This window comes from Labeo rohita, chromosome 19 (genome assembly GCF_022985175.1).
Source record: "Labeo rohita strain BAU-BD-2019 chromosome 19, IGBB_LRoh.1.0, whole genome shotgun sequence".
NCBI lineage: Eukaryota > Metazoa > Chordata > Actinopteri > Cypriniformes > Cyprinidae > Labeo > Labeo rohita.
This window is the reverse complement of record NC_066887.1, coordinates 31,608,486-31,621,305: the sequence shown is the minus strand read 5'-3', so window position 1 is coordinate 31,621,305 and position 12,820 is coordinate 31,608,486. Positions and strand designations below refer to the sequence as shown.

General features: G+C 36.5%; 1 protein-coding gene across 8 annotated transcripts in view; it reads left to right on the top strand.

The window, feature by feature from the left end:
- col11a2 (collagen, type XI, alpha 2) overlaps nt 1-12,820 on the top strand; it is a 40,855-nt gene that overhangs the window by 2,653 nt on the left and 25,382 nt on the right. For 3 of the 8 annotated variants that reach the window (XM_051136992.1, XM_051136993.1, XM_051136991.1), the window contains 5 exons: nt 3,956-4,117; nt 4,781-4,991; nt 5,455-5,617; nt 6,810-6,932; nt 11,383-12,105. In XM_051136992.1, the coding sequence (XP_050992949.1) occupies nt 3,956-4,117; nt 4,781-4,991; nt 5,455-5,617; nt 6,810-6,932; nt 11,383-12,105 (1,382 nt within the window). Of the gene's footprint in view, nt 1-3,955; nt 4,118-4,780; nt 4,992-5,454; nt 5,618-6,809; nt 6,933-8,331; nt 8,449-11,382; nt 12,106-12,820 lie in introns of all 8 variants that reach the window. The other 5 variants (XM_051136995.1, XM_051136997.1, XM_051136994.1 and 2 more) reach the window with 3 other exon arrangements.

Below are 12,820 nucleotides of genomic sequence, written 5' to 3'. Positions count from 1 at the left end.
TAATAGGTGCGTCACTACTACTATTGTGCTACTATTGTGCATACTTGGTATTAAACTTCTCATTAGTACATGGATGATACCTCAAGTTCATTGTTGTAGTGAGCTGTGCTGTTTGTTTTCTTGGTGCTTTTTGCTCTGTGCAACCATTTCTTTACCATTCTTCTCCCATAAATGAGACAAAATGAACCCTAGTGATTCACTCCAGCCATAGAAACCTTTTCACACTCTAACCGCAACAGGCCTCCAGAAGCCTCGCACTTCCACAAATGGCTCTGTTGACAACAAAACAGTTCCTTTGGTTGAAGAAGCACAGTTTTGCGGTATGTCTAGAGAGATAGATAGTCATCATGGCTTCAAGGTTCACTCCACACAATCTTTTTGGAAAGGGTTGTGTTGTAACCTAACAAGATTATAGGAAGTTGGCATACTATGTTAAAAATAAATGTTTCAGTAGGTGGTTTTCACACCCTCACCATAGAAGATCCATTTTACTTTCTCAAAGAACCTTTCAGGTTCCATTTTTTTCCTAATGAACATTTTAATAATCTGAAAAACTTTTTGTGGAATGGAATGTTTTCACTGATGTTTCCAAAATAGAACATTTATTTTTAAGAGTGTAATGTTTGAGCCATTATTACCTTAAATAGATCACTAGATCTTTCTTCCAGACTTGCTTCATTGCAACATGTGGCTGATTATTCTAGAAAAAAAATCTTAAAAATGGAAATTGCAGTGAAAATGTCTTTACCAGGATTGTTGCAGCAGGTTTTATTTATCAGAAAATTTCAGTATTTCAAGGTTAGTTTAAAATAGTTTTTTTGGGAATGCAGACAGCTCACCACAAGAGGGCCCAACACATGCTCAAGCCTTTCAGCTCAACAGCACCACATCTGAAGGATTCGCTAAGCACATAATAAGCACCCTCATCTTTTAGTCTGTCTTATTTTTTATTAACATGTCTCGGAGAATTTAAACTTTTTTGTGTGTTTTATGATTGTAGTTCTCAATGTTTGGTTGCATCTTTACAGCTGATGGAAGTTATCTGTTTTCACACTTCTGTGCTTAACAGAATATAAAGTTGTCCAAGCTATTTGCCAGTAACCAAATTTAAGACAGATTCAGAATGTTTTGCTAACCATATTGTCTTGGATTGCTATTAATAGGCATTTAGTTTGAGTATTCTTAGTTAATTATATTCATTTTTCTCTGAGTAATGTATACTTTGGTTTACAGTGATGGGTGTATACAGTAACTGTGGGGAGTCTGTATAAACGCTCAATCTTTTTTAGTTTACATGATGTTTAATATAGTGGCCGTGCGGTCAGTTTATCCATCCTGGCAGTGGTAAGCAGAGGCGCACTGTACACCACACTGACTCATACTGAGCCACCTAGACCAAGAACACGTTAGCATAGAATATATATAAAAATATATATAGTATAGAATTATAATGTGTAATCTTCTGTTTATGGTCTTCTGTTTATGCAGTGCATGTTCTAATGCAGTTCTTAGCTGGCATTCCAGGTCCCTTCATCTCTAGGCTTTGAGAATAACAGGCTGTTGTTTAGAAGTAGATTACTGTTTGTTTGTGCATAAATCATTTTAAAAATCCCGTGTTTATGTCATTAAAAGTACTACAGTACTACTATTTGTCAAGAAGACCCTTTATTCACTTAGTGGCAAGCATCAGTAGTCAGGCTAATGTGCTTGTGTCAGCCATGGATTTTTTTAGAATTAAACCTTTCATCAAGAACAAGAAACCTTCAACCACACTGACACACTTGGCAATCTGTGAACATTAAATAGTCGTTTGATATATATGTCTCTGTAACCCCATATTATGCCAGGAGCTGGTATGATGGCATAGCTGTCTGCATATTATAAATAAATCATAAATACAGAGAGCCATGATCTAAATTATAACCTCTAGACAAGCCTATACATGCACGCCTAACTACTGCGGTTGGCGGGAAGAGAAAACGAGACTGGGAGACAGATCCAGACAGTTTGAAGGATTAATCTTCTATCTTATGTCTTTTGCATCTTTTGAAGTTGAAGCTGTTTGCGGTTTGTTTTTACAGTTTGTTGCAGGTGTCTCTTCCTCATCTGTTCAGAAATGTAGAACCTCTTCTCCATCTTCTTCATAGTCCTCCAGTCTAACCATCTTGCTCAAAACAAGGGCATCTTTGTGAGACAGTAAAGGTGGGAGTTGAAAGGGTCAATGTGTCAGGTAGTATGTCTCACTGGTATTTAGCACAACTCACAAGAAGACACCAAAGGTCAAAAGAAAAGAAGATCTACTGGAATGTTCTTTCAGCTACATTACAGTGTCATGACAGAGTTGGTGGTGGAAGTTTGTTTAGAAATGTTGGGGTCACCTTGACTGCTAATGAGTTACTGTTGGGAATGTTGGTTCTAGGTCTTATTCTTTGAGAGCCATTGTCTGTTCCTGTGTTTGCAGACTGTGTGAGCACACAGTGTTTGTTTGTGTGAATGCACTGCGAGAGCATATAGTGACTCTTGATTGCAGACATTCAAGGACATGTTTACCATGTGCAAAACATTTATTATTCTCTATTCAGTGTTGGTGTTTGATAGATGCAATAGAAGCAATAATGTCTTCTGTAATAAATGCATGCTCAGCAGTCGTAACAGACCAATTTAGGTTGATTAATCAGCTGATTAATCTATTTTGAGATTTTGTCTAGTGTCCACTGACAGCTATATTGATAGAGAGTGATTTTTTTTTTAATTTGGAGGAATGATAAGTGTTCATTTAGTTATATTCAAAATAATGTATACGTTTTGGTTTTAAATCAGTATTTCAGAATTCTATAGTCAAAATTACGTTTTTTGACCTAATTCTATGATATATAGAGTTTTCATTCTCTGTTTTTGTGCTGTTTTACCTAAAGCATCTTATTTAATTTGTGCTTGCCCTTATTTGTAATTTGGGAAATGTTTTTTTCTCCCTTCCATTTTATCCAAATTAGCTGAGAAGGGCCAGTGGACATATATAGTGCTGTGGTTGAGGTCTCAAACAGTGCCATACATTGTGCATGTTGTCTCTTCTGGTAACCGATACAGTGACCAGAGACTTTCTCTTTCTTGTTCATCTCTTTCTCCCAGGATTTCAATAGGTTCACCTTTTGAGAATAAAGGAAGCATTGCATTTTAGCTAGAAGCCCTGTTTAGGGTATTCCTGTCCTCTTGAACCTCTTTTAGCCTGTTTCCTTACAGTATTGTTCACTGCTCTCTTACGAACAACTGTCTTCCTATTTTTTATATTATTAGCTAACATGTACTCGCATCCTAATTAGTTTACATAAGTAGAATTCCTTATTTATGGTCTGTAATATGAATATGCTAGTTGCTAAATACAAAATGACTTAACTACTCATTGTGGTAACTGCACAGACCATATTTTGGTCAGTGTGGTTATAGGAACCAAAAATACTGGCAGAGCCTCAGAGGAAAGTGCCAGAACTGAAATGAAAGGACATGAGAGATTTGTCAAGCCCTAGAATGAGTGTATGGAGACAGAGCCAAACATGTTTAACCTCAAATACGTATTGCAACTACATTAAGACTTGTTCAAGAGTTTAACATAGGTTTAGACAGTTAATAATGTAGTACACTTTGTGGGTTTGAACAGATGGCATCAGGATTCACATGAATCCCATAAAAAGCAACAGAGCTGCTAAGAGCAATAGGAAGATGGAAACAGACATAAAATTTTAAAACCTGTCTGTGTGGGGCCTGTTGAAGGATTCAACATCTGTTTAAACTGTGTAAAATGGTGTTCACAGAAACAAGTGTATTTATCTTGTTATATGCTATTGATTCTTTCTGGATCTAAATGAACAGAAACTGTTAATATGAATGCATAATCATATATCATGAAGTCTTATTGCACTTTCTTATTCTAATAATAACAACTCTTTCACTTCTACAGATCCGATAGATGTTTTGCGGGTGTTGCAGTTGCCTTCCCTCCCTGAAGGTGTGCAGAAGGTTCCGGGTTTCTGCACCTCCCGTCGGTCCGGCACTCCTGATCATGCCTACCGCGTCACTAAGAAAGCCCAGATCTCTGCCCCCACCAAACAGCTATTCTCAGGTAAGCTCCTTTTTAATTTTATTAACAGATAATCATATGAACCAAATCTGAAGACATTCTATTGTGTTCATAGACACATAATTGTTCCACTTATGGAATGTCAGGAATATGTGTCTGGAATATGAGAAATTAAAAAAGGACAAGGGTATGATTTGTGCAAAAATAGGTTCATAATTGAAAGGCTTGAAAAGAAAAGTGCTGAGACATGTAAAAATTGAAGGTTGCATACTTTTTAAAATGCTTGTACATATGATTATATACCAGGAAAGTGCATTGTGTTTTTATATTATATTAAGCGTAAAATTATTTATTAGCTGGGTATTTTGGTTGCTGTTTGTTAATATTTATTGTTTTGATACAGATCCATTCTCAGAATGGTTTCAAGGTTGTTGTTGTTTTTGGATGCTGCTTAAAAAGATTCCTGAGTCTGGGTAAAAATCATTTGGGTCCCTAACATGCAATTACTCCTCAAAAGCGGGATGAGAGCTTTTCAGTAGCTAATGAGATGGTTGCATGGTTAAACTAAATCTGAATGTTTGTGTCAATGAATTGTGTGTAATTTATGCAAGTTGAGTCATGAACCATAGGTTTACCCCAGACTGCAAATATGTCTGTTCTTGAAATAACCTACTTTATTTGTCTCAAAACATCATATTCCTGTAGGACGTTTCCCGGAGAACTTCTCCATCATGACTCTGGTAAAGGCCAAGGCTGGTCTTCAGGCCTTCCTGCTGTCCATCTACAATGAGCAGGGTGTACAGCAGCTCGGTCTAGAGTTGGGACGCTCGCCCATCTTCCTGTATGAGGACCAGAATCGCAAACCCGCCCCAGAGGACTACCCACTGTTCAAAGGGGTCAACCTGGCTGACGGCAAGTCAGTAACCAATGCCTGCTGAGCCCCATCAGCCCATCCACTTTCAAATATTGTATAATTATTTGTGCTGTTGGTTCCTATAACCTTGTGGTTAACACACTGACATATAGCGCAATTGCGCCTCTGGCCGACCTGGGTCCGAATCACCCTTCTCCACCCAACACTTTCTTGACAATCTCCACTGTCCTGTCATCTAAAAGTACAAAAAGGCCAAAAATGGTATAATTACCTGTTACATGCAACCCTGATGCTGTTAGTTTCCAAGAAATGTGATGTGTAACTGTTGTTTGAATAGTAAACATTACTCTTTAGAGTAAGAAATTTTGAATGCAGGGCCTGAAAGGTTCCTTACAGTCTATATTAATAGCTCTTGGCAAACACACAAACTAGATACAGTTACTCTTTGTGACTATTTGTCCAGATCATGCACATTAAACCTTTAATATCTCCTCTCATCCTATAGGTGGCACCGCATTGCAGTTTCTGTGCAGAAGAAGAACATCACTCTGATCCTTGACTGCAAGAATCGCATTACAAAAACTCTGCCGCGTAGCAACAACCCAGTTTTGGACACTAAGGGCATCACTGTCTTTGGAGCCCGTCTCCTGGATGAGGAGGTCTTCCAGGTCTGGAATAGCTAGTGCATTGATAGATGATCATCATTTATCCTGAAGTTGTTCCAGACATGTACAATTTCTTCTTCTGCTGAACACAAAATAAGGTATTGTAATGTTTTGGTCCCCATTCACTTTCATAGTATTTTTTTCCATACTATGGAAGTCAGTGGGGGCCATCAACTGTTTGATTACCTACATTATTCAAAAGATGATCTTTTATGTTCAACAGAAGAAAGAAATTGATATAGGTTTGGAACAAATGTAGGGTGAGTAAATGACGACAAATTTTTGTTTTTGGGTGGTCTATCCCTTTAAAGGGTTAATTTGCCCAAAAATGATATTTCTTCATTAACTACTCACCTTCATGTCATTCCAAGCCTGTAAGACCTTTGTTTATCTTTGGGACACAAATTAAGTTATTTTTTATGAAATCTGCTAGCTTTTTGACCCTGCAAAGACACCAGTAGAGTGCTTCAAAGACTGACACGGAAGAGAAGAAATTGTTGAATAAACTCATTATTTTTTGTTTTGTTTGCACACAGAAAGTATTCTCGTCTTCATAACATTACGGTTAAACCATGGATATGATTAAGTATGGACTACGGTATGAAATAAGGTTAAATATGGACTATTTTAATGATGTTCTTACTACCTTTGTGGGCCTTGAAAGTGACAGTGTCATTGCTGTTTATGAAGGGTCAGAAAGCTTTTGGATTTCATCAAAAATATCTTAATTTGTGTTCCGAAAATGAACGAAGGTCTTACGGGTTTGGAATGACATGAGGGTGAGTAATTAATGACAGAATTTTTATTTTTGGGTGAACTATCCCTTTAAGAAGTGTGTGTTTGTAACATTTTTGGAGTTTGCTGTTTAATGTCTGCATGAAATGAACTACAATTTCTGGTGATGTTATAGGCAACTGAAGGAACAAGAATTGCTTGAAGTCAACATGAAATCAAAACTGCCCTTATTTAACTGCCCTAAGTCCATTCCTGGACTTCTAAGTAAACTTATAAAAGTTTACTTATAAAATCACATGTGAGACAGTTCTGTTGCACTTCACTTATTACTATCCAAATACTATTCATTTCAAAAATAAAAAAAAATATTTCACACACTCAAAGCCTTAGTATCCCAGATTACTTTATTTACATCTGGTTGTTGAACTGCCACCCCTTCTTGTTCTTTTCTTCTCTCTAGGGTGAGATCCAGCAACTGCTGATCGCATCCAATCCTCAGGCCGCTTATGACTTCTGCGAGCACTACAGCCCTGACTGTGACTCCCCTCTGCCTAAAGTCCAGTCCCAGGACCCAAACAGCTACGTGAGTACCACAGCACATTTTTACAATGGTGCAAAGTGTCCTGATGTGAGATGTGAAAACTAGAGTTTTACTAGAAGCAACAACTCTTCTCACTGCATCAGTGTATGCTAAATGTTTTTGCTTATGCGAAAACAGCAACTCAACCAAATATTTGCAATAGAAACTGGCCTTGATTCAGTCATTAATCATGCCATTCAAAAGCTGCATCTGTATTTGACTTGGATTGGGTATGCACTAAATGCTTGGAGGCTAAACCAGATATTGTAAATGTTACTCACAAGTGCATCTCACATCAGAATGCCAGTTAAATATTCTTGCAAATAATTCACAAAATTTTAGAATATTTATGTTTCCAAGCACATTAGTATTATATTTCACCTACAGTATATAGAGCCCCTCTAGTAAGTCAGATACCCACACCACTCCCATACAACACATTTTCATACATCCACAGCTCTTCCACGCCATCAAAGGTGCTCTGTCCTAATGCAGTCTCGGTTTCTCATCAGTGCATCTTGCTTTATATTGTGGCTTTCTTGTGATTTGTCTCTTGAAAGTACAAGAGGAATCTCATTTCAAAGTTTAGATCAAATTGGAAACATAGGCACATGAAATGGAGTGCCTAAAACACTTTTAACCATGGTTTAAAAAAAGGTACTGTAATGTATTATAATGTATTGCTTTAATGAAGACAGAAGTGTTATTTTAGAATCAATAAGGTACAAACATAGTTTTTTGTATGTTTTAGTTTTAGTTTTAATTTCAGTTTTAGTTTTAGTTCACTCTATAATAACCCTGAGAATTTATGATAAATTACTCCAGTGTTATATTTGATAAATTAATAATTTAATACATTAATAAAAAATTAACAAATTCTTTAGCCAAATAGGCTGAGCAACTTGCCACAACAGCTTTTACCTTTTATAATAGCTTCAGCTCATTCAATCTGAATTTAGAGTCAAAGCTATGTTTTATAACATCCATTTGACTCTAAATGCTGAAATGGCATATAATAGCTTTATTTCTGCTTACAGTATACTTGTGTCAGCTTTTCAGATGAATGCATTTGTTTTCATGTTCATTGAAGTTCTCAGTGTGTTTTGTAGTAATGCGATAACATCTGAGTGTTACTCAAACCTATGAGTCTGATGAACAGATGATAAAACCATCATGCTTTCATCTTGCCCTCATTTCTAGTTCCGACATCTCACTTTACTCATCCTTCACTTTTGTCTTCTCTCTCCCTATTATTCTCTCAATCATTTTCTCTTTCCAAAGTCTTCTTTTCTCCCTCTTGTCATTTGCTAAATTCCCTTACTGTCACTCACATGGCTTCTCTTGCTCCTTCCCTGCATTCCTCTGGCTTCACTGCTTCTCTCTCTCCCCCCATGTCTCTCAGTACTTTGATGAAGAGCGGGATGATTATGAATACCCCTATTATTATGAAGGAACTACGAGTGTCCCTCCCTCCCAATCCATCCCTCCCTCCGTCCCAGCCGCGGACCCCACCAAAGAGGTAAAGAGGGATAGCGAAAAGTGGAGTGAATCAGAAAAGAGAGGAGGAGGAGACAGCATTACACTTGGATAGTGCAGAAAAGAATAAAGTTAAAATTTTAGACACATTTTGTCATTTTTTAATCAGTATTTTAGTGATGTTTCCTACACATCGGAGTCAGAATATAGAGAAATCACGTCATCAAATTACATATGCAAATAAATGAAAAAAGTAGCACCAATCAGAAGTGTGCAAATATTTCTGTGACATTGCTGTGGGTTCAAATTTAAATTTTTAAATTCTTTAAATGTATACGTTTTACAAAATCCAATTGGACACAGAAAGTTTAATGTTAAACTCACCCTTCTCTTTCGATTGAATACATTCATCCTCTCTTTCCTGTTCACTCCTGTCACATGGTCATGTGTGATGTCCCACCTCTTTCCGTTCGCCACCTCGTTTCACCTCGCCCATCACCTGTCACACTATATTGATGTTGCTTGTGGCATTAACGTGTTGTCCTTTGTCATATATTTGTACCTGTTTAGTGTCAGATTGTTTGTGTTGGTCAGTACATGATTGTGTGTATGTGGATTTTTAAGGGGCACTGGAGGCACACACACACACACACACACACACACACACTATATTACACATAAATCATGGCCCCACTGTGTTAAACCAACAGCTCAGCATAGTACTTAACATAGATTCAAGTATATATATTATATACAAAAATTATATTTTATTCTATATTTATTTTAGATCTAAATCATATTTATGAAACTTATACACTACCAGTCAAAATTTTGAACAGTAAGATTTTTAATGTTTTTAAAGAAGTCTCTTCTGTTCACCAAGCCTGCATTTATTTGATCCAAAGTACAGAAAAGAACAGCTAAACAGTAATTTTTCCTGTGATTTCAATGCTGAATTTTAGCATCATTATTCCAGTCACATGGTCCTTCAGAAATCATTCTAATATTCTGATTTGCTGCTCAAAAACGTTTATTTTTATTATTATTACATTGAAAACTGAATAGAAATTTTTCAGGTTTCTTTGATGAATAGAAAGTTCAGAAGATCAGCAGTTATCTGAAATACAAATCTTTTGTAACATTATAAATGTCTTTCTCATCACTTCTGATCAACTTAAAGCATCTTTGCTAAATAAAAGTATTCATTTTTATAATTTCTTATCATTTCTTATACTGACTTCAAGCTTTTGAATGGTATAGTGTATAATATTACAAAAGCTTTTTATTTAAGATAAATGCTGGTCTTTGGATCTTTCTATTTATCAAAGAATCCTGGAAAAAAGTAATCAACTGTTTTATAATAATAATAATAATAATGTAATGTTTCTTAAACAGCAAATCAGCATATTAGAATGATTTCTGAAGGATCATGTGACACTGAAGACTGAAGTAATGATGTTGAAAATGTAGCTTTAATCACAGGAATACATTACATTTAAAATATATTAAAATAGAAAGCAGTTATTTTAAATAGTAAAAATATTTCACAGTATTACTGTTTTTCTGTATTTTGGATCAAAAAAATGCAGGCTTTGTGAGCAGAAAAGACTTCTTTAAAAACTTTAAAAATCTTACTGTTCTAAAACTTTTGACTGGTAGTGTAAGCAATTTATATTTATATGTTTAAATTGTAAAATATTTAAATGTTATATATTCATTAGCTTGTTTTAATTTAATTAAATAATTATAGCTAAAGTCCATATTCTGGTTAACTACTGCAATTTATTAATTCATTCTTAGTATTTTTAGTATTTTTAGTATTTTATTGTCATGTGCATGTAAATGAGGTCATTGTAACTTATTGATTTGATGCTAACATAATAGGACAGCTAAACAGGATTTTTGAAGGAAACCACTTTTCGTTCTTCACATTTGCATGGCATTGCTCCTCCTAAATCTGGTTTTATTCTTATGTGTTTATGCATGTGTTTTCACATTTCCCCTGTTGTGTGAGTAACAAAACTTGTGAGTTCTCTTGTGTCCTGTGTCACTCTGATCTGTTTTTATGTACAACGAGCGTCTGTGTCTATGTGTTTATTCATATCCATCTCTTCACTTCATAGGTTGACTTTCACTTTGGCCAACATTGTATTCTCACTTATTTGTAGTGCTGTTTTTCTTGCCCTGTGGGCAGTCATGTCCGAGCTATTTTGTGTTTCACCCTGAGTATAGTTAACTTACACTAGTTTAATTTAGCTTAGTATGTGTCGACATGTAGATTAGCCTTCAATTAATATGCCTGTTTTATTCTCTGTGCTTTTGCATCTGATTCTGGGTAGTCTACGCCATTCATTCCTTTTACATTGATTAGTGTATAATATTTGAATCAGTATTCAGATTTTTATGTTATTTGCTTAAACAGTTTCCTTTAATGTTTGCTAGCAAGGTCATTTTAATGGGATTATGAATGGTGTATTATGACTATCTCCCTTCTTTTCCTTTAATATCGCTCTCTTTCTGTGCAGTTGAGCAGCACAGTGTACCAGCCATGCATCAGTTTTATCAGCGGATGCTATTTGAGCAAACTTTTCCCCAGTGCCTCACAGCGTTACATCCCCATGCGCACAACATGCTGCTTTTTTAATGTGGAGATTGGCATTATTGGAGAAAACAGTGTCAGTTATTTAGATTTCTTTAAGTACGAATGAAGTTCACTCAATCTGAAATTATTAAATGACTGTGAACAACAAAATCTGACTTAGCTTTATACTGTATCCAGTAATGCCAGTAAAATCTCAGTCAGTCATTTAAGCGCCAGCGATCTTAAATTCATTGTGTTGTCTCTCTCTTTTTCTGTCCATCCCCACTGCTTTCAATCCCACCCATCCCTGATGTCTTCCACTGTCTGTCTCTATATCATTCACTCTCTTTTCATCAACGCTGACCCGACACTTATGCTTTTAAATAAAAACGATAGGGGAAGGCAAACAACGGCAAAGCCGATAAGTCAAAAACTGCGCCAGCCAAAGCCCCTCCAGCTAAACCAACTAAAGCCAAGCCAACTCCAAAGCCAAAGTCCAAACCTACAGCTGCGCAAATCTTGATCTCAAAGATAAAACCTACTTTAGCATCCAAAACGAAAGCAACACCGGCCCCAAAGAAGACAAACGACAATGGAAAAAATAACGGTCAAACTAAAGTAAATGGTAATGGCAATGGCAAAAGCAATGGAAATGGGAAAGACGCTAATGGTAAAGCTAAGGCTGGCAGCAATGGCAAAGCCAATAACAATGGCAATGGGAAGGCAGCTGTGGAGAAAAAAGCTAACGGAGAAGCTAAAGCTAATAGCAATGGTGCGAAAACAGCAACAGCGAAGACTGAAAAGGCAGCAGTGACCAAAGTAACAGTAGCAGCTGTGAAGAAAGCAGAGACCAAACCACAACCAGCCAAAGACAAAACAAAAGCCAATGCTGCACCGGCAAAGTCTAAAGCGACCAAACCTGTTCAGACCAAAGTCGCTAAAACTCAAAAACCCACCCTTGCACCTTTGCCTCTCCCTTCAAAGCCTGAGGTCTTGGATGTCAATAACGTCAAATCAGCATCCAAAAATTACCCACCCTTCGACAAGGCTGCTGTGAGAGGCACGTCCATGTCTTCTCCAGTAATTCCCAAGAAGAAACCCACCAATGGTTATCAACAGGTACAAAATCAAGAGCCCGCGTTGGCTATCCAGAGCTGTATTTTCAACCTCGCCATCCTGGTAGTTCAAGACTGCGTTCATGAAGTATCTCAAAGAAAGCGTTGATCTGGGATTTGTCTTCATTGAAAATGTTGAAAGATCACAGATGCAACACATACTCTGATGTGCTTTGCGAATAAGGTCTTGCATCTTACCTTTTAGGTTTTACACACTTCTACGGCTGAGATACAACTATTTAAATATCTGGAATCTGAGGGAACAAAAAAAAAATCAATATTTTGAGAAAATCACCTTTAAAGGTGTCCAAATGAAGTTCTTAGCAATGCATTTTACTAATCAAAAATGAAGTTTTAATTTATGTATGGTAGGAAATTTACAAGATATCTTCATGGAACATACCCTGATGATTTCTGGCATAAAATATTAATCGATCATTTTGACCCATGTATTTTTGTCTATTTCTACAAATATAGCCATGCTACTTAAGACTGCTTTTGGGGTCACATTTTGTTATTCAAAAAAACATTTTTTATGTCTTTTGTACTTTTTAACTTTTCGATCAGTGTGTAAAACCTTAAAGGTATCATGACGTTGACCAGCTGTGCGGTTGGAGCCATACAGACCCACTGGATTTCCTCCACCCTTTCATATATCAAATGATCTGAGAGATCATTAGAAGGATATGATAAGCGGTATAGACTGTGTCATCATCGCA